General features: G+C 38.5%; 3 protein-coding genes and 1 long non-coding RNA gene across 5 annotated transcripts; 2 read left to right on the top strand and 2 right to left on the bottom strand.

Moving 5' to 3' along the window:
* The first annotated feature begins 765 nt into the window (after positions 1-765).
* Positions 766-4,497, top strand: LOC113574597 (C3a anaphylatoxin chemotactic receptor). Its single transcript, XM_027005619.3, has 2 exons — positions 766-844; positions 2,442-4,497. The coding sequence occupies exons 1-2, from the start codon at positions 810-812 to the stop codon at positions 3,475-3,477; spliced, it is 1,071 nt and encodes a 356-aa protein (XP_026861420.3). The 5' UTR covers positions 766-809; the 3' UTR covers positions 3,478-4,497.
* Positions 4,498-4,610: 113 nt separating this feature from the next.
* On the bottom strand, positions 4,611-9,963 carry cenpq (centromere protein Q). Its single transcript, XM_027005620.3, has 8 exons — positions 9,158-9,963; positions 8,923-8,974; positions 8,524-8,617; positions 8,363-8,431; positions 8,116-8,245; positions 7,743-7,862; positions 6,290-6,367; positions 4,611-5,091 (listed from the first exon to the last, which is right to left on the bottom strand). Exons 1-8 carry the CDS (start codon positions 9,245-9,247, stop codon positions 4,930-4,932), a joined length of 795 nt encoding a protein of 264 aa, XP_026861421.3. The 5' UTR covers positions 9,248-9,963; the 3' UTR covers positions 4,611-4,929.
* LOC145651924 (uncharacterized) lies at positions 8,157-10,091 on the top strand. Its single transcript, XR_014118024.1, has 3 exons — positions 8,157-8,297; positions 8,526-8,629; positions 9,957-10,091. It is a non-coding gene; the product is annotated as an uncharacterized LOC145651924 (long non-coding RNA).
* Positions 10,092-14,436: 4,345 nt separating this feature from the next.
* Positions 14,437-21,582, bottom strand: cracdlb (cracd like b). 2 transcript variants are annotated; one of them, XM_081700722.1, is made up of 9 exons: positions 21,450-21,582; positions 21,101-21,285; positions 20,927-20,995; positions 20,556-20,765; positions 19,016-20,258; positions 18,275-18,693; positions 17,839-17,911; positions 15,014-16,530; positions 14,437-14,566 (listed from the first exon to the last, which is right to left on the bottom strand). In XM_081700722.1, exons 2-8 carry the CDS (start codon positions 21,239-21,241, stop codon positions 16,373-16,375), a joined length of 2,313 nt encoding a protein of 770 aa, XP_081556848.1. In that variant the 5' UTR covers positions 21,242-21,285; positions 21,450-21,582; the 3' UTR covers positions 14,437-14,566; positions 15,014-16,372. The 2 variants fall into 2 exon arrangements, with proteins under 2 accessions (XP_081556848.1, XP_081556847.1); XM_081700721.1 differs by having other exon boundaries at positions 21,101-21,290; positions 21,450-21,555.
* Between the last annotated feature and the right edge of the window lie 71 nt (positions 21,583-21,653).

The raw sequence follows: 21,653 nt of genomic DNA, 5'->3' as shown, positions 1-21,653 counted from the left end.
ACAAGAAGCACAAAACTTGGGTAAACTTTCATTTCACAACATGCACAAGCATAATGCCATATTCTATAAGATTTAACTACACGACAGAGTCTAGCTGTCCAAGAACTACACATGTCCCTGCTAAATTTTCCCATATCATTGTAAAACGACTACTTAGTAGTACTGTTGCATGCTTTTCCATTTTGGCACAACATCTGTTCCTTCAGCAGAGGTCCTGCTAGCAACTGACCCCATTCTCACTGCAAGGCATTCTCATTCCAATTAATCCTCCTTGTGCAAGACTCATTTTCAGTCTTACACTAAACCACAAACATATATTGCATGTTTGACTATTTTTAATCAAGGCAATCACCAGAAATGACTAATATGTTGTCTTCTTTGAAGTAGTTGTCACCTCAGTAGTTTTGTGTTACTAGCAAGCCAAGAGTACAACCTTAGTTGCACAGCATATAAGAACCTGGTAACAGAGCACATCAGGTTAAGGTCTGAGCCCTGGTCTTTTAGGCAAACAAAATGCTCTCAAATTCCTTTTACTAGAAACACAAAAGCTCTACCACATACTGAGAAATCGGTGACACTGCATAGAACATATAGCATGTTTCATACCAAGCACTTTTTCATGTTGCAATCAGCATGGTGCAATACTTTAAGAGGAAGGAATGTGAACACACACACACACACACACACACACACTTTCTTAAACACGCCCCCATTCATCACACATTTAAAAAAAACAAAAAACCACCAAACCTACTCTTTGCACACGCATACAGAGCACAGACTGGAACAGTCTTCCCTACCTTAAGCGCATGTCAGCACCACGCGAAGACATCCTTCGCAACAGGTAAGCCTTATCCAAGATTGTTAGAAATGTCATGCTTGACAAATCAGATGTCAAGAACTAAACATTTTTGCTAGGAGTGCTCATAGCTATTGAGAGCAAAGTCAAGCGCGTTAAGGTGTGTTCCCATACCTTGCCTGCGTCTTAGATAGGTGTCAACAGGCTCTGAATGGTAGGTCAGTTCTGCCCCAGCCTGAAGGAACAGAAGATAACATTCCTTTGAAGTGACACCTCAGCTGTAAGCCCTGAATTATTGAAGTTGTGTACCCAAATTGTTCTCTTGTTCTAGTAAAGAAATGTACAAAGAATGGCTAGTGGGAATTAATAGCAAAGAAATAGAAAAACCTTTTGCCCTATTAAGGTGGTGGTAATAGTAGTATACAGGTAGCACTTTTTTATGGTCCTCTGTAGATGCTTTGTAAATTAGTTTAACATTCACCAGAATATAAATTAAATGCAACTGAAATCCAATAGGAAATACAATAGATTATATTAAATCTAAGCCTAAACATGACCCCAGCCTAAACTTTAACTTAAACCTAATTCTAAATCTAAGACTCACCTGTTGCGAATCACATCAACTGCCAGTTTGTTAGGTTTGTACATCTGTAGATAATCTATAGGCGACCATCAATATAAAGTGGAACTGAGTTACAAGTTACACATAACCTACCAGCATAAAATCAAATACAGGAAATTCAAGAAGTTCAGGAAATTCAATATAAAAGTAAGGGAAATTTGCAAGTTTTTTAAATACCTGACATTCCCTATGATAATAGCAATCATTCTTTCCAAAATCTCATTATGGAAACCTATTTGAAAATCGTCCATGGGCATCCTTGAGAAGGCATGGTTGTCCGACCAATTAGGTGTAAATTTAATCCAATTGAACAATTAAGGGGTCACATATTCATGTAACGCCAGAAAGGTGTTTTCAGTATCACACCTTTGTCACACTGCAGTCACCTTGCCTTTGCAAGATGCAAAGATGTTCATGTGAGATACATCATCTTCTAATATTTACAAAAATATACTATCAAATTATCTTTTTAACATTTGTGATATGGGAAACCTTTTTTTCTCTTTTGTCAAACATTAAGTTTAAGGTAAGTGCATGAAAAAGACACATTGCTTTATAATGTGGCTGTTTATTTCCATTTCTTTTCAAAATCCATTTCAGTCAATCTTGCATCAATTTAATCTTAAAAAAATCTTGTTCCAGCAAGAAAAAAAAAAGAAAGAAAAACCTTAGCACTTACATTGAGGAAATCTAAAATAAAATCATTTTTAAATGTTTTGATGGCGGTTTAAATTTTCTGTTCTGTTGATCCTTTTGAGGTACACGAGCCTTTACAGTGCAAGAGTGTCCTCTCTTCCAACTTCAGAATGCTGCTTTCAAGCAGCTTTTAATTACCAATTCTGCCACAATTACAAACCCACAGCAACTTAGGGGGACACAATAAGCAAAGATGATTCACCTTGTTACATATTGTTATTCCAGAAAAGGAACTTTTGCCAGTTGTTCCTGATATAAAAAAGCATTTACTACTTCCAACCCCTGAACATTGATCTGTGATCTTGTTTATTTGAATCTCCACAGTGATACCATGGCAGATGAAGCATCCAGAGTTGTGCAGATGGTGGTTACAGTGGTGATCTTCGTGGTGGGCGTGACCATGAATGGCCTAGTGGTTTGGGTGTTGGGATTACGGCGAAGGAAGCTGCGGGGATCTGTGGGTTGTGAAACGCAAGGCGCAGGAAGCTTCAGGGTATATGTAGTGAATCTAGCAGTGTCTGATCTTGTACTGCTGCTGCGTACACCATTAATGTTAGGCTATCTAGCAAATCACAACAGCTGGCCCTTTGGAGAGCCTGTGTGCCAGCTGGTCATGGTACTGCGCTGCCTTGGATTGTACGCCGGAGCATTTCTGCTGAGCGCCGTGGCAGTGGAGCGCTGTTTGTGCCTGCTACGGCCTGTCTGGGCCAGACTGCGGCGTCCCCGATGGGTTGTGCCAGTAGTCTGCACTCTGCTGTGGATCATCGCCTCTGCCCTGTCTGTGCCCTACATCCAGTCGTCTGGGATCAAGGAATTCAACAACCGTACGCAGTGCATAGAAAACAAAGATGGACATACGTTGATTGTCATGGAGACGGTGGGGGGTTTCCTGCTCCCACTGGTGCTTTTCCTGTCCTGCAACCTAGCGGTAATCCTTGCTGCGAGGCGTGCCGAGAAGAGGCCGACAGTAGTCACCACACCCCCCACCTCCCCCACCTCCCCAACTGGATCCAATTACACCTCACAGAAGATGACTCGCCTATACCAGGTTCTTTTCCTCACCATGCTCATTTTCCTGACCTGTTGGGTACCGTATTTCACCTGCCGTTTTCTGAAGGCACTGTTCGAGGCAAAAGGTTGGCTAGACCTTATGTACAGGGCAATGAAGGGTACATATGTGGCATTGTACCTGGTGTACATTAAGAGCGCACTAAATCCAATCTTGTACGTATTTGCTGCTCGGGGACTGCGACATACTGTCCGTGCCTCGCTGCTCTCCACTATTGAGCGAGTCTTTAATGAGGATATGTCAGAGTCGCTACGCAGGAAGTCCCTGCGACGAAAAGACTCGCAGTTCTAGGAAAGCACAGACCATGAAATACCAATCACTGATCTCAAAGACACTACATTTTTATCATTTAGCAAATGTGTTTGTCCAGAGCAACTTACAGAAGTGCTATATGAATTTCCTGGAATAGTTAATTATGAGTGTGCAGTACATAACTGCATGTTCAGATCTGAACTAACAGGAATAAAGCAAAGCAAAAAACCTGATTGATGATCCAATTATGTACTGTATTATGACCCACATGCAGGGACATAGATGGACTGGCCACAGTGGAAGTTGGATTGAAGCACCAGAAAAGCCCTCATTCTTTTGCTTGTAGCTTCTGAGCACTTCATTGGTGAAGTTGTGATTCACAAACAAATTAGTTTGATTACACTTCGAATTTCATGTTAATCAATTCTCCTCCGTTGAGACCAGCTGCAGAGGACACACAAATGGAAGGCCTCCACGTTAACGTGACTGGCCCACAACATTTTTCATCAACCATGCTAGCTTCATTGTAAATAATGACTGATTCAAAAAGACAATAGGTAAAAAGCCATGTGTTCTTTGTATTCTGATGACATGATGTGAAAAATTTAGACCTGCCTGAATTTTTGACCCCTTGTAATAAGGAGGTCTGGTGTCTATGTTGCTGTGCAGTGCATTCTCATGTCTACCAGTCCTCAGTGTAGTTCAAGCATTCAGGCTTTTCCTTTCAGTTGCTGTCCATCTGTAGATAACTTATGACAAGATTTTTTTTGCTGAATTTATGCAAGTATTTGAACATATATGGACAAGAAATTAAAACCATTTTCAGCTCAGCATGTGTATTTTCCAGTCGATGTTTTACTTCAACTAAAAGGGCTTTAATGAACAGTTTACAAAGTATATCCAACGTGCGTCCTGCTTCTTGCATAAGGCCATAAACCAAACAGGTATGACTGGTAAATTATGTTTGAAGCCCAGTGAACAAAGAATTACACATGAATGCATGACACATACCTGGCACCTGTGTGCTGAGTATGGCCCAGGTTTAATTTTAAAAAATAAATAACATAGATCAGCCCATTACAATCCAACAATGTTACCTTGTGTTTTGCTCTGCAATGGTAAAGCCTCAAACAGAACATTTGGGCCAAGGTTAACAGCAGCAGAACAGTTAATCAAATGACATTTTATTTATTTCAAGAGAAGCCATATAATACCAATAATTGCATTACAATGGAGTAGAACAATAACAGAAGTAAAATGAACATATAATTTTGTATTGTAATACTGATTTGATATGCTTTACTGGCAGACCTATGCATGTGATTTTGAAAAACTTGAAATTTGTACTCTTCAAGTTAGTATTGCAAGGTCAATGCTAATTGTATATACAGTCACCTGTTTACTCTTCATATAAATGAGAAAATGTAATTGACTTAAAATGAAGAAAAAGAAAAACAATAAAATTACATTTTTACTGGTTAAAAAAATGGTTTATAGAACAATGTCTTCAGTGTTTGTAGTCGCCGGGTGAGTCATCAGTCTATCTGTGTGCTTATGTGCCAGCTCCAGGAAGGCTCTCACAGTCCCAGTGACTTTACTCTGAAGTACCTTCATGACCACTTTGGGATTGGAGACCATTTTCAACATCTGCTCCTAATGAACCAGCTAAGTGTTAGTTGAGTGCTGGTTTCAAGAATCCATCGTGACACAATGCGTATTTCACAAACACCTTCTAAGATTGGCTAAGCACAAGCCTAACGCTGTACTAAACACTCTGATATTGCAGCGTACAAAAGGCAGAACACTGATTCAGCAGCACAGCTGTGCATTATGCAGGCAATACAGCAGGGCAGATGTGGTTTGCCTTAAAGTGTGGCAGGAAGCCATTTCCACTATTCAGCAGGGTGGCTACCAAAAGTTGTTACTACTTTGCTCATAGAGCCCTTTTCTTTAGCCACGATTAAGTCTAAAAGCAGGGCTGTTCAATACATCATTATCACACTGTTAGCTCTGAAGTCACAAGTGTGTGTGTGTGTACTTCACAGATGTAATATGCAGTATTATCAATATGGGTTTTTCTGTCCATATTATGCAGTCCTATATTACTCTCACCTTTTTCACTAGTAGAATGATATTAGCTTGGAAAGAGCTCTGGCTAAATTTGACATTTTTAAATTCAAATATCCCATTATGTAATCAAAAATACCCAAAATATACCCCCCCCCCACCCCATATAACTCAGTCTTTCTGATATTTAAGCAGCCCTCACTGCCAATCAATCCAGGAACAGGCTTAATCCTTATCTAGGAAACTGGCCAACACTTTATAAAGTCTGACACTTTAGTTGTGGTGCAGCTGGCAGAAACTGCATTTTTTCTGTCTTGTTCTGCATCTTTAGCGTCACCCCCTCTTAAACACTCCAAAAGCACAGGAGTCTTGCGTGAAAATGCAACTTTCTATTTTTACAATGTGCAACATAACTAAATGTCTGAAGACCGATGCTCTCAGATTATTTAGATATTTTCTGTTGTAGTTTTTGCCAACTCAGTATACTGTTTTCAAAAGCCGACTTATTCTGACAGCTGGCTTGTTCTTATTCTGAAGTGTTCTGGTTCATCTGGTATATGGTGTAGTCTCATATGACCATCCTACAACTTTGATTCACTTGAAATTACCAACATGACAGCTAATTCCTTATCACTCAACACCATTTTCTTCATATGCCAATGGATACAGTATTTAAGAAAAACAAAAAGTTGGATTAGCCATCCACCCCATAGCCAGGTACTTTATCTGAGCTATAGTGGGGAAGCCTGACCAAAATATACATAAAAAAACTACTGTTCTGTACCTGTACTGAGAGCTCACCATCAGGCTGAGGAGGTACAGCAGGAAGGCGCAGGACTGTCTGCTCAGCTAACTGAAAGATCTACCAATAAACAGAAAGTAAAAACTAGAGAGAACTTTGACATAAGTTAAATAAAACAGTATAACTAATCACTAGACACTGCAATGAGCCATTTGTGCAAAATCCAAAACTTCATATGGTTCATTACTATGCATTTTAAAGATATTAAGACAAGACTATTCATATCATCTGAAGCTGGCTAAAACCAGCTAGCAGCAAAAAAAGTGAACAAAACTGAATCACCTTTTAACAGGAAAGATCAAGGTTTCCTTATTTTTTAAAGGACGGTAAATACAAGACTATTACATCTGTAGTTATGCTAAAAACTATCTGAAATACAAAGAAGCAGTCTTTAGTCATAATGTATGGCACATATTTGTGGGTTCCTGGGGTTGTAACTGTATGGCTCCACCATGTGAGGCATCTGTTTTTTTCTTTCCAGAGCTAAAAGGTTATTAGCAACCACATTTTTAGTTAAATATTACTTAAATGTTGTGTGCCTTAAGCACATCATGGTACCACTTCATGACAATATTACCATGAAAACTTTACACTTACATTTACACACACACACACACACACACACACACACACACACAAACACACACACACACACAACAATGGTTCTATATTAGGCTCAAGGCTGTTAGTTGAACTAAGCTGTAATCATGTAAACAGTGAGGTCTGATCATCAGTAGTCCAACTAAAATCTTAGTAAACCTAAGCTTTGCCTAATTAAATGCCCAGGGAATCAACATAATGCATTTTTTAGATGGAAAAAATAAAGAGAGCTTAGTCAGGTATGTGTGTTCACATAAGTACAGTCAGTGGAGGTCATATAAATGCAGTCAGCATGTGCTATGATAAATTATTTTGCCGGTATCTCTACCACTAACCACATAGTAGCACTGGAAGTCTTGCTTCCATTTTAAATGTGTCAGTTTTAACCAGTTTAAATGCATAGAATTTGATTTTTAAATAAAAAGCTTGCATGTTTAAAAGAAATCGTTAACCCAAGGCAAGGGCATGTTAAACACAGGAAAACATGTAAGGGGATGTCCCAAAAACTAAAAACCTAAGGAAGTGTTTTTCAATCTGTGGTATGCCACATGACTTGTGTGCAATGAAAAAAATATTTGTTCAACCTAACCAGCAGTATTTGACATATGTACTTTATCGTGACTACAACTCCACTGTAACTTATATTCCCTGCCATGCCCAAACTACTTATAAAATTGTTGAAAAGATCGAAAATTTCTAAATCGTGGAGATAACATACATGTTTGAAAAAAAGATGGGCAGTAGTGTCAAGCATAGTTAAACATCCCTGTTCAATTAGTGGGAGCATTAGAAGCGCTAGTGTACTGTAACCTAGGGGCTGGCGATGCATGCGTACCTCCTGTGCACGTTCCTCCTCTTCCGCCATTCTGGCCCTCATTACTCTGCACTTCCCCTCTAGAATGTCCATCTCTTGCTGCAGCTGTTCTAGTCTGCCTACCACTACACCGATGCTCCCCTAAAAACAAAAGAGTGCACATCTTCAGACATGGGGGGAAATGCAGCACAAGAATACACTCAACTCTACCATTGCATGGCAATAGTGTCAAATAATAATTAGTAATGCAATCAGCAAAAGAGCCAATAAGCATGTATATAGTAGCAACACCTACATTTTCACAGACAAACAGCTCTAACAAATCATAGACAGATGAATTGAAGGTACTTTCAAATATTTGTAATATCAGATGCGTCAGATTACTGCCCGTTACCTCAAACGCCTCAATTTCTGATTTTCCTTGCTTAAGCTTCTGGCTCTCTGCCTGGAACTGCCGGGACATTTGAACCATGTTTCCACATTTCTTTACAGGCACAGGAAGTTGGGAACATTTTGCTAGGAACCTGATGAAGGAAACATACTGCTGTTAAAAAGCAAGCTCATTTACTTCATGAGGTAAAAGCAGACTAATAGCTGCTTTGGTTATTACACTGAGAAGGAATTTAAGAAATGTCCTTTACTGTTCTTTCAGTAAGTTAAGGTGTTTCTGTGGTTCCTCTTTCTCTTTTCTTCTCAGTGTGAGAGCAGTCCTGATGCATAAAGAAACATTAAAAGTGTCAAGTTTAACCAAAGTGTCATTTAATTTTTTATTGATGTTAACTGTTAAATTAACAATCCTCACAGAATTGACATGCTTAGCATGGTGTCAAGAGCTACAATGGAGGACTTCTCCAGTGGCTTCCATTTCTCCCGTCCCTTCTGAACCTCAGCAGGCACTGGAAAATAAGGTAGGTGCAATGAAGCATGAGAGCTAAATTATAACAAATCATATTTAGTTATATTTCTATGACTAGCATGTGTTCTGTAGCAGTGGTCCCAAATTATGGGTTCTTCCTCAAAAAATACATTTTATAAAAAAGATTTGTGAATTTCCCAGATAGCTAGCCCGAACCTCCCCCACCCCAAATCATTACTGATATAAAGTTGTGATACCCAAATATGACTCTCATATTATATTTATTTATTTATTTATTTATTACTTAGCAACCATGGACGGCTTTGTTGGGTTCTCCAGACTCACAGTTATTCTTCCTAGACTTATCTTGAGTCTTCCGACCACTTGGCAAAGGTTTCTGAAACACAAACGTTCATGAGCCTTTAATCTTACGCGATTAGAACACATTGTAGTCACATATACAATATATAATATCACAAAATAATTATCACATAAAAAGGTCTTGAATAACATACAGGTCAGGACGAAAGCTGAGCTATAGCTAGGTTAGCTAGCTAGTTAGCGCTCTCCTCAGTCTTACTTTGCCGGTTTGCGGTAACCTCCTTTCCCCTCGAACTTTCGCTTTAGGACCCCGAGTTGAGGATCTTGAGGAACCTCGAGCAGGTTTCATTAGAGCTGTTATTTACTCTGCTGGTAGGAAATTAAGCAGAAATGCAAACCGAAGCAATGTAGACAATAACAGCGGAGTACAAACACCGATAGCTAATCTAAGATAGCGGTTAACTAACTCTAACTAGCTAAAAACCGTGGTAGCTAGCTATGCTAACCCAAGTTAGGTAGGTTAGCTAATTAGCTAAGTGAATTTCTTCTCGTGTCATTCATCAAAAACCTAAACACCAAATTAGGCATTGACGCGTTAATGCGACTAACTGAAAAGAAACTTTAATTATTTGAAACGAAATGTTTTATTGCTTGTTTGGTTGGTAGCTAACGACTCACAAGACTCGCGCTAAATACTTCAAAATGTAAACGAAAACGCGCGTGCGCGTAGTGGTGAACGCCTTCAGTAGGCTGCTGTACGGCGCAGATGCGACTTGCACAACATGAAAATGTTCTCTGAGTGGATCATTTGGGGACTGAAAGATCCATAGAGCTTCTTATTAATAACAAATTGGAGAAAGGCCTAGTTGTTGCTTTTTAAGTATTGTATTGATAGCAACGCTACAGAAATGGACTATAATTGACAAAGTTCATCACACAATTTAGCCAGTCAAGTCCTTACTTAGTAAATATTTTACAATAGTTAATGTTTGCTTTACAAAATTAGGAAACTTTTATGTAGTGTTTTTTGATTGCATTTTGTCTATAATTTGTTTCAGAGAGATCTGGCTCATCTAATAATCCAATCACCTGATCACTCATTTAAGGATTCCATTTTATATTCTGAAGCTACAATTGAACCTTGTCTTGAATATATAACCTATTTGCAAAAAGCGTAATTTGTTATTAGAAAGGTTTGATCCATTATTTCTGGAAACCATATCAATGTGAGCCCTTCCTCCACCTCCACAAGCCTCATGTCCGTCTTCCTTTTCTTTCTTCCCACACTGTAAATGAGGCCTGTATAGTTGTTACTGTTCTTGGAACTTCTAATGAAAAAATTATTTTGGGACTCTGAAGTATAAAAAAGCTTTTTTATCATTGCTTGTACAGTTAGACTACAGTCTTACATATCCATTATAAGGCTAACTTAGTGTTGTCAGAAAAGAATCTAGCTAGTTAACATAAGCACCAGTAATTGAAGCTGCATGTCACAGTTCGTTTTCACACTTGTCGCAAGACCATGTCCACTTCTTCAAAACTCTTCACACACTGTGCTCTTGAAACCCGCACCATAGCACATCAGCTGACTTTTGGTACAAAATACCACTAAAACACTTACTATTTTATCCAAAAGTGACTCATGCTGCCATAACTATAACAATTATAACAAAACTATAAAACAATGACAACATAACACCACTATAAAATAACCATAACATAACTAGGACATATGCTTTCTCCCACAAGACTACAGTCAGTCAATGTACAATTAACTTCAAAATACAAACAACTTGAAACATTGCAAAAAACATATACGTTTTAGCTCTTGTCAAATATATGGCTGTCAATATTTAACTGTTAGATAATTGGATTTAACTGGTGCTAAGAGGTTAAAAAAGTCACTAGCCTGTTGTGATCAGTGAAGTAATAAGCTTCTAAATTTGAGTTTTAGTAAAAGCTGGCAGAATAAGTTGATCACGGTTGGTGCCGGCTAGCAGGAGGGACACGCCCACTCCTGCTAGGGATCACACCCCTGTCCCGCTCACAATCGCCGGAGTACTGATTGAACTTATCTGTTCGTTAATCATGATCTGCTTAATTAAACCCACAGATCCCAAGAGACAGGGCTGCACATTAGCGGACCTTAGACGTCAGTCTCGTCTGATATCTGCGCTCATTCATAAACAGTTTTGTTTAGTGTTTCCATTGCTATATACCAATGGATAATAAAAAAAAGCACTTTGTTGCGACCCTGCCTCTCACTTCTTCCGTCAGTTTTCAGCATTAAAATATTGATATATAAATATAAGATTAATCATTTTTCTCTCACTATACTACTCTGGAGGTAAATGTACTGCATGGGTTTCAGTAGTCAAGAAACTCAGTATAAGTCGGGTGTCTATCTTCAGGCAAACGCTTTAAATCCAGGCAAACAAAAACACACAAAAATCCTCACAATTATGAGGTGCAGCTCAGCTAGATAAAACGGCAACCAAAAGTTAGTCAAAACTTTTTCTTGTGCTTTTGGCATATTTTTGGCATTAAACAAGGTGCTTCACCCCAAATCACTTTAAACATTTGCTTTGCACGTAAATGCACCACTTTATTAGGCTAACCTATTTTATAGGTGCATTTTTATAAGTGGACAATTATAGAGTGTAGACCATAATGTAGTATATTGTACTAATTAAATGCAATCAAAGAAAATAACTCACCTACATTGGGACTTTAGAAACATCTACTTCTAATAGTAGAAGTAGTAGAACTACTTCTCTCAGTTTCAAAATTTGGAAATTTTCACAAAATGTATTTTCTCACAGTTAAGTGGTTAAATTTGACCAAACCGCTCCAGCACCCAAGCAGCAAACAATCCTTTAGGTTCTCCCCTTTATTTTGTGCTTTATTTGTTTGAACTGCACTGAAGCATTTCTTTGCTCTGCTGCTAAGTTTACGTTGAGGCGGGGCAGACCGGGAAAGTACTAATTGTTTTCGCTATTCTCCGTTGTTATCAATACTGTGACCATTTTCAAAACTGGGCGAATGAGAGATCCTTGTTCTACCTGCAGCTATCACCGCGGTCACGCCATCTGCACGATGTGGGGGGAAGTTAATCGCAGTTTTAGTGCAGACAATGATAATCTGAAAGATGTGTGTTCTTCAGCTTAATTAAACATATCTTATTAAGGTCTAATACATCGAAAGTAATTGTGTTAAAACATATGTAGAAAAGTATCAGATTGGTTGGAAATTCAACGCTTCGCAGTTAAAATCTATTTCTTTTCAGTTCAATCCACTATATTTACAAAGATCAGTTTCTTAAAAAAAGAATCTTATCATCTTTTCAGAAGATTTCCTTATGTTTTTACCATGAGAAGGTTGAGAAATATCGTAGCAATATTGTGCAAATGGCTAATCATTTCACTAATTTCACATTTCACTAGATTTCTTCAGCAAATTCGTGAATGGTACTTTCTCATCTACCCATCTAAGACTTTCAGTCATTTTTACTGTAGAAATTTGGAATAATAGGATGGCAAAATCCTGTATCTAATGTCTATTCAGTTCCATGTATGTAATATTTGAAGCTCTATAAAATTCACAAATCAAATTGTTATAAGATCACTTAAGTAGATCCTGGAAGTACACTTACTCTTGTACCCACGGTACGATTTGCGGTCAATTTTACTGTAGGAATTTGGAGTAATGGGGTAGAAAAATCCCAATAAATGTCTTTTTGGTGTCATATATCGTGTACGTGTGTGTGCGCGCGCAAGGCCACGCCCTTCCCGTGTATCACACCTGTTCCTCGTTTTATTTCGTTATTGTGCATGTATATAAATGTATATAAGGTCTTTTTTTATTCGGTGATGTTTGTCAGTGTTTTACCATATGTTGTGGCTGTGTGCTTTGTTGTCCTCGTGTGTAAATAATTGTCAGTGTTCTACACGGTTCGTTTCTGCATCCTGCCTAGCCTCTCACGTTACAGTTTGAAGCTCTAATAAATAAACAAGTCAAATTGTCATCAAATCACTCCCCTATATTCTTGAAATACACTGTCTCATGCACCCATGGTATAACTTTCAGTCATTTTTACTATTTCATTTTGGAATAATGGTACAACACAACACATTTGGAATATGGAGCAAGTTCCAGGCTAATCAGTACCATATATGCAAATTTTGAAGCTGTATAAAACAAATCAATTTTTTTTCAAATCATGCCACTATATTCTTGAAAGATACTTTCTCATGAACTTATTATAATGACATTCTAGTGTTTTTACTGTATGAATTTTGAATAATGGAGTATCAAATTCCTGTCAAATGTCTGTTTGATTATATATGTGCAAATTTTAAAGCTGTATAAAATAAACAATTTTTATCAATCTCTTCACTAAATTCTTGAATGGTACTTCCTCATCTACCCATCTATGAGTAAACAGAGTAAACAGGCAAGAGACCATGGAAACCAACCAACCAAATCCAAAATCTGATAAGAGACAGAAATGAGAGAAACAGAAGTTATAACCTGTTAAGAAAAAACAAATGCTCAGAATTGCAGAACCATGACTTACAAGACTTCACACAAAGGCAGTTGCAAGGGGTTTAAATATTCTTCACAGGGCTAGCAGGCTTAATGTGTGTGAATTAGTCAGAACTCTGGGGACTCTGGGAATTCTGCCAGCTAGGAGTAACTGTCATGGGTAGATATGACACATGCCACACCAATCTCCAGGACATGAACATTTATCACTGAGTTACTGATGAAAGACCACTTCTGCCAGGATTCATGAACACTTAATATAGGCTCTCCAAACCAAAAACCTTAGTTTATTTTTTATATAAATTAACAATTCTTTGTGATCTCCTGCACTTGAGGTAAATGGACGACTCTCTCTCCTTTGTAAGAAGGCAACTTACCATCTGGAGAGGCATCATACCTGCTTCAAAGATCAAGTACAGTAATCTGTTCGATGTGAGGAGTGTTCTTGTGACTGCTGCTCCAAAGAGGAGAACTAAAATATTTGTTTTAAATTATTACTAATAAGTCAACATTTTATTTTCATTTTAACAAAATATAGATAATTTCATAAATTTCAATGTATTTCCATAGATAATTTCAATGCATTTCCGCGTTTCTAAAATTGTGGTGATAGAGCAGGAAGTTGTTCCCAAGGGACTTGAACTATTCCACCATGAAAATGGAGGTGCTAGAGTGAAAGCAAAGTGGGCATTAAAATGTGGGCATTAAAATACTTGATGGGGGTCGGGTTCATGTTCGAGATTCACTACAGAGTGCTACAGTGGATACAAAAGATGAAAGACAGTAATGAGAGGATCATCCACTGGTACCTGTCCTTGCAGTCTTTCAAGTTCTGACTGAAGTGTCACCCAGAGGGACCAGAATGTGCCAGCAGACTTCCTCTCGCATCATTCTGAGAAGTGAGCTTCTCACTCAGGAGTGGGGGGGCGGTTGATGATGTCAGAGACCTGTCCCATCACAGTGGATGTTAGTGATACCTGTTACAACATGGAATGAACTAAAGAATATGCTTACCTGCGAGCCTTGTTCCAAAAGAGTGGGTGCTGGAGCAGCTCCAACCCTTATTCAAGTCAGAAGGGCCCATGAATTTACAAGGGTAGGGGGATCTGCCAAAAAAGAACACCTGGAGAGAGAAAAGGACTGAGTCAATAAATATTTATCCTTACCAGTAAATCTATTGATGTAGTGACCATTGAACGGGGTGCACAGGACTGACACTGACACATTGCATTATATCAAGATATTATTTTACTTCTGTAGACTCATCTCTGTGAGATATTGGTTTAGCCCAGGGTGGGGCTTCCTGTATTTAATAGGGTGTAGAACAGGAGGTGGAGGTTGGTGAGATGGGAGCTTTACTCATTTAGTAATTGTCTGCTGATTGAGCAGCCGCCAACTATATTTTAGACTGGCACTGAAGTCTAATCCAATATAAATTGATAGGACTGTTGATTAATGTCTGAGAAACCTTAGAATCCTAAACTCCTGTTGCATTTTATTTTATTTTCCATTTATTTTCCTTTTTCTTTCTTTTCACCATTTAGCAATAAACTATGCATGCTAAACTTACCTGGAGGTGTCCTGTACTTATGGTGTGGTGAAACCCGAACCTCGTCCTTGATGCTAACCACGCATAAATCCTGGGAATCCCATGGATTAAACCATCCTCCAACACAGAATTCTCATAAAAATGGAACAGAAAATAACTTCGAAGATCAAAGCAAACATTTGGGGTATTTGTACAACACTATTGAAAGTATATGAAAATTATATGTATATTAAAGCATATGTAAAATATATATAAATTAAGATTAAAACAGCATTTGTTGTGTAAGATGTAAGGCCAATTTTGGATATTCTTGCTAATATCTTAAATAAATAATTATGCTGGTTTAGAAGTTTATTGCACAATGCAAAGTAAAAGACATTTTCACTGCATTGTTTAGATCAGATGTGCTCTGATACTAGAGGGCCAGAGACTGTCACAGTTTGGTATTTGCCCTGCTCCAGGTCACATACTAAAGCTAGTAATTAACTGCTGGGATGCATCAAATGTATTTGATATGGGAAATCACTAACCTGCATTGTACTCAGCCACCACTGGCTTACATGATACCAGCTACCTACAACACACATTTGTGAACTGAACCTTCTTCCTTCAGGTTCACAATGATCACTTTATTACATGATTGTGTGTGTCACATGACTGTCATAACTATACTATGAAATATACATGGTAGTTCTATATCACACTTTTCTTTTGAAAGTATTGTGTGTGGCATGTTATTGTCTTAATGTATTTACAGACTCTTTGCATATGGGTAGTGCCACACAACAGCATCATGTATTTTTTCATTTTCAAGCAGTTTCTTAATTCTTCCCCTCTGGCAGTTCTTCTAATGTCCCACATCCATCTTTCCAAATCTGTGTTGGGTTTCTGAGGCAGGTTGGGTACCAACTCATATCTCCCTGCACTGGTTCTCGAAGCCACGACCATCATAGCATCCTCCAACGTATTTTCCATGAGTACAGAAATATGCAAACTGTGAGATTCAGTACACTGAGGCATTTTACGTTTTATAGAAAATACTTCAAAATAGAACTTCTGGTCTGGGTAATATCTGTTCCATATATTCTATTTGTAAAGATGGAAGCAGAAGTAAAAAGGCTAAAAGAAGGAAACACACCCCACGTGAGACGGGAAACAGTGACAGAACATGACACTGTAATTTAATGTCAGTAGATTTTAGAGTTTTAGTTCAGAGGTTTTTTTTTAACCAAACCATGTTATTTCTGCAGATCTAGCACATTTCATCAGTTTGAGTTTTTATAAACTCAACAGTATAAAGTGTCAGTTGTGCATATACATGTTCTTTGATTTCATTTACAAACCTACACATACTGACTTCAGAGCTTCTCTTATTTATCTTTAATCCAAACATTTGTCACTCCAGGCCAGAGACTTCCTCTTGGCAAGTTCCATCCAAGATGGCTGAGTTGTGTCTGAAGGAGACTGTTGTTGGGGGAGTAGTGATGATGATGATGATGATGATGATGATGATGAAAGCTCAGGCTTGCCAGTAGGCACTGATCAAAGACAAATTTAATATTGCTAAGGAACTCAAAAATAATTACTGTTGTCAAATTAATCCCTCATGTCTTCATGTATGTTGTAACATTAATATGATGTACATTGAGTTGCCTGTTTATTAGGTACACCTTTCTAGTAGTGTGTTGTGCTTATTGTGATTTTCAGAACAGCATGAATTTCCCTGAGCATTAAATCTACCAAATGATGCATGTGTTGTGAAGAAATATAAGATATAAACTGGACTGCTGCAAGTGATCCTTTTCACCTTATCCCACAGATCTTTGACAGGGTTAAAATCTGGTGACCATGCAGATCACAGAAGCAATAAAAACTCAATGTCTTGTTCCTGAAACCATTCAGTGCTAATTCGTGTCCTATGATATGGTGCTCGGGCATACTGGATGGGTCTATCTGAGTGTGGATATTCCCCATAGCATCACCCTGCCTGCACCATCCTATACTGTTGACACAGCATGTTGCTTGTGAAAGAAACTTCAATTCCTCTAACAAGGCAACTCTTTTTCTACTTCTTAACCGTCCAATTTTGATGTTCCTGTGCTTATTCCAACACAGAGGCAGTTGACATGGCCTTTAGCTGCTAACACTTAAGATTAAGTTCAGTAAATAGTGTATTTTTGAGATTACATTCTTCAACTAATACTGGGTTCGCATTTGTTCTACCTTATGGTAGCATGTCTGTTTGTTGATAGAATTCTCACCATTCTCATTTCACACATTTGATCCACCAACTGTTTTTGTTTTCAAGATCACCAATCACTGGTAGTTTTATGCTTTCTCAGTAAACCCATGAAATGGTTAGCCATGAAAAGTTGAAACTGTTTGGGAGATGCTAAAACTGGCATGCCTTGTACCAACATGATTATAATGCACATGATTATGTCATGTTCAATGCCATTAAGGTCACCACTTTGCCCAATTCAGTAATCAATTGAAAACTAACTGGATGTAGTGCTGAACAGATTTTTGCCTCCACATGACAAAATGACAAATGACTGGTAGGTGCAATTTTTGTGTGGAGGTGTTGTACCTAATAAATTGGTAACTTCTTGTAAATACAGAAACATGTCACTATGTTAAATACTGTGAACTTTATATGCATCATCAAGAAAGAATTTTGCACGATTTTAAAGTTTGAAAGCTGAAGCTCTTTTGTGTTCTGAGCTTTTCACAAGAAAGGACACTTTCTTGGTTTCTTGGTGTTTGGCCTGAAATGTACAGTGTGTTTCCTTTCCAAGAAAATGATTAACAGTTACAGATGTTGCTATGTAAAGTCATGTTCTTACTGAAGGTCGGGGTCCTCCTGAAGACATCAGATTCTATTTGGGTATTTCTCTTGCCTCCAGGTTTAGATGGTCCCTGTAATATCATAGCAACAATAAATAATATATTGTTTTTATTATTAAGTAAATAACATGCATTTCCACTGCCAGTGTGATTTCTTTTTGCCAGCTGTTGGAAAGACTAGACAAATGAAAATTTAACAGTTTTAATTTTACGTGTCAAAATACAATTTTGATCTGGGATTAGTTTTAAACTGTCACATTCTAACTAATAGAGTTTACAAATATTGTGATGCACATATAAACTAAGATTTTAAATAGTTTATTCTGAAACTTATGGGTACTTATTGGTGCTTATACTTTCAGAGTACTTATAAACACATTTCGAATGTATTATACAGGATGCATGAAAAGAGTTGCCTTTGTTTATTTTACTGACCTTAATTTCCACTAGATCAAGTCCTTTTCCTAACTGGCTCACATTGCTATTTTCTTGTCTCAGACTGTATGAGACCCGTCTTTCTGCCATTGTACTTGCAGCCAGTTTTGGTGGAGTTTGTGGTGTTGGTTGGATACTTGGTTGTAGCTCTGGGCTAAGGGGTGTCCTAAGATCAGATTTTGTGATGAGTGGTAAGGGTGGTCTATGCTGAAGTGTTGGTCTTAGGGGTGGAGGAGCAAATGATGTTTTAGGTGTAGATGAATATGTAGAATTAAATGGTGAAGCTGGCTGTGAACAGGGTTTGGTGGACAGATTGTGGGCTCTAGTCTTCTCCCGGGTAAAGGTCATCCGTGCTGGCTCAGATCCGGTATCTGCCTCCCAGCTTGAGCTTACCACAGGTCTGGGAGGAAGCTCTTTATCTGAGACACAAAAAAGATTAAGCCTCAAAATTCTCAATTTTCATTCTTTTTTATGGACAAAATTATTTGACAATACAATATATTCTGATCTTTGCAAAAGAAAACAGAAACTAGTAATGACTTTGGAATCAATAAGACATATGAAAACATTTATAGCTGATTATATCTGTGCTTTTTTCAAAATACAGAAATTAACTTGTCAACAGACAACTTATTCAATTGCATTTTGTTTAGACACAATCACTGACCATACTTAATGACAAGTTTTCAGGAATTCTTTCAAAGTATTTGTTATTTCTGCATTAATCGCACTATGTGTTACCTTTGTCTAAAGTTGTATCTTGCTGTAAGTCCGGGTTCTGAAGTGCTAGATTTGTGAGAACATTTACATTTCTGGCATTAGTGATGTCTGTCATGTCCATGGAAGATGGTTCCTTTCCAGTATGCCCATCAGAAACTCCTATCATGTGATTTTCCTCCAGACTGTGTCGCTTTATTTTTGCCTCTGCTTTGGCCACATCAGAGCGATACTTAAGAGACAAGGAAGTGGTTCGGAGTTTAACCCCAAAAAGATTTTTCTTCTCTTCATTTTCCTCTACTTTCTTACTCTTTTCAGCTTCTATGGTCTGTGCACATCCTTCACATAGTTCAGGGTTTCTTTCCACTTCTGTCTTGGAGACATTCTGGAGTATTACTTCCTTTAGCAAAGTGATGGCAAAAGAGGTTTTGTTAACCTCAATAGGTTTCACATTATGAGTTTTCTCCATTTGTGCTTCCAGATTCGGGTTGTAGGATGGAGGCTTCAGTGAAGTTTCATCGCAAGAACTTTCATCTTCCTTCTTAGACACATGCTCACCACTCATCTTGGAGCGATTTTTTACAGATGCAGTGGAAAACTGGAATGAGTTCAGTCTTTGTGGCTCATTATCTTTTTTTGAAGATTCATCCAGACCTCCAAATGGCAATGTGTTCCTACAGATTAGCTCAGGAAGAAAGGCCTCCTTTTCAAACTCTCTGTATTTTGAAATATTTATTTTCAGTGCAGACATATTTCTGTTTTCTAAAGTTGGCTTTTTGGTACGTGGTGCAGGAACAGGGCGGGGTCTTGCTAAGGTCTCTGCCACTCTCAAAGCATCTGCATCTACAGCCTTTTTCAAAGTGTGCATTTGTTCTGTGGTACCTGCTTCAACGCTCTCACTGGATTTTTGTGTTGTAACATAATAATCTGCTGCTAAAACCTTCACTGGACTGGTCTTATATGCTTCATTACAATCAACTGCAGTCTCCTTTGTGTGCTGGCTATCAGCATTTAAAGGTGGAAATAGACCAGGCATGGGCTGGAGGTAGAGTGGATTGGTGGTGACTCTGCCCTCAGGTGGGAATGGATCACTGGTTTTTTGGGCTTGATTATCCATGCTTGGTGGACCTACTGAATCACTGGGCTTTAGGGCTTCATCATTCATGCTTGGTGGACCTATTGGATCACTGGCCTTTAGGGCTTCATCATCAATGCTTGGTGGACCTACTGGACCACTTTCTAAAGCCATGGTCTTCTCTTGTTTGTCCTGTAGAGACATATTAGCAGGAAGTGAAACAGAAGTCAGTTCATCCTCTAAGCTTGTAACCTGAGCAGAGTAAAGGTTGATGGTATCTGCCGATATCATACTGTGATGCTTCCTCTCTCTCCGAAAGAAGGTTGGCCAAATTGTTCATACTGTTGGAGTGAGGGCGATATGGGTGCTGAGAAAGAGGCTGACAAATAAATAACAAATGGCTAAACCATATCTGAGGGTTATCATTATTTGAGTGTTAATATGTTTGTAAGCTGTTTTTAAGCCAGTTCTGTGCATGCAGACCCTTACTGATGGTGGCTTCTTGGCCTTGGAGCTGGCGCGCTGGTTCCTGGGCTTGATAGACATACGGTGTCGGGCAGCTGAGTTGTCTAAGCAGGGGACATATTGGGCAGGGCTATTGAAGTCCACACTGGAAGAGGATGAAGCTAAATCTATAGGTGATGAGATGAATGCCTGAGGAGACAGTCGTGAGACTGGCGAGTGAGGCCTCGATGGAGGCTGTGAGGAACCAAATAAAGAATTGAGGAGAATGTAGTGTCTTCATGTAAGACCATGTAATTGTGCAATTACAAAACAACATCAACTTTGTCACAGCAAAGTCCAGCAACAGAAAGTAATAATAACTTATGGGAGTAGCATTTCACATGATGTAACATTACCTGCTCTTCTTCTTCACTTCCTGTTCCTGCTAAACTTAATGAACTGAGATGCTTTTTAGTGTCAGGAAACTGTGAAAGACAAAGAGATTTTACTCAGCAATGGTAACCATAACTGAAATTCAGGCATACTTTTTTTGGTCAGTTTTCAGCAATGTGTTGAATAGTTGTACTCACTTTATAGGCCGTTGTGTGCACAGCTACATCTTGTAAGTACATTTCAGGAGGACTGCAGGGTAAACCATCATCCTCAGAAGTTGTTCCAGACTCCTCAATGCGCTTTGCAGGAATCAGCAATGGAGGGGGGCCCAGCCGCATGTTCTGTTGCTGCAGCTTCAACTGTCCAGAGTTGAAAATATTTGCTGTGCTTCCGGGACAACATAACGTTCATGTTTGTTCATGGTAGATTATGTTAGATTACCTTTGAGCATAAAATTGCTGTTTATGAATGTGATTACACAGGCTGGCTGGAGCAGATTGTAGATTTATATTTTCATTCTGAGTTATATGGGCCCTTTTGACTCACCTGCAGTGCTCTAATCTTGCTGTGCACATTCTCTTGTGAAAGAACACGCTCAGACTGTGAGGACTGTACTTCATTGGCCAGAAAGATGCTGTCATGTGACAATGCTCTGGAGCTTAATGTCTTGTGCTGGTAGCTGCAACATTGGATCAAGACTATGTCAAGACTCAGGCAGCAATAAGTGTACTGTAATATGTTGTTTATTAT

Source organism: Electrophorus electricus, chromosome 18, assembly GCF_041902795.1.
Source record: "Electrophorus electricus isolate QZ-2024a chromosome 18, ASM4190279v1, whole genome shotgun sequence".
In the NCBI taxonomy this organism is placed as follows: domain Eukaryota; kingdom Metazoa; phylum Chordata; class Actinopteri; order Gymnotiformes; family Gymnotidae; genus Electrophorus; species Electrophorus electricus.
This window is presented reverse-complemented; position numbering and strand designations above follow the sequence as displayed.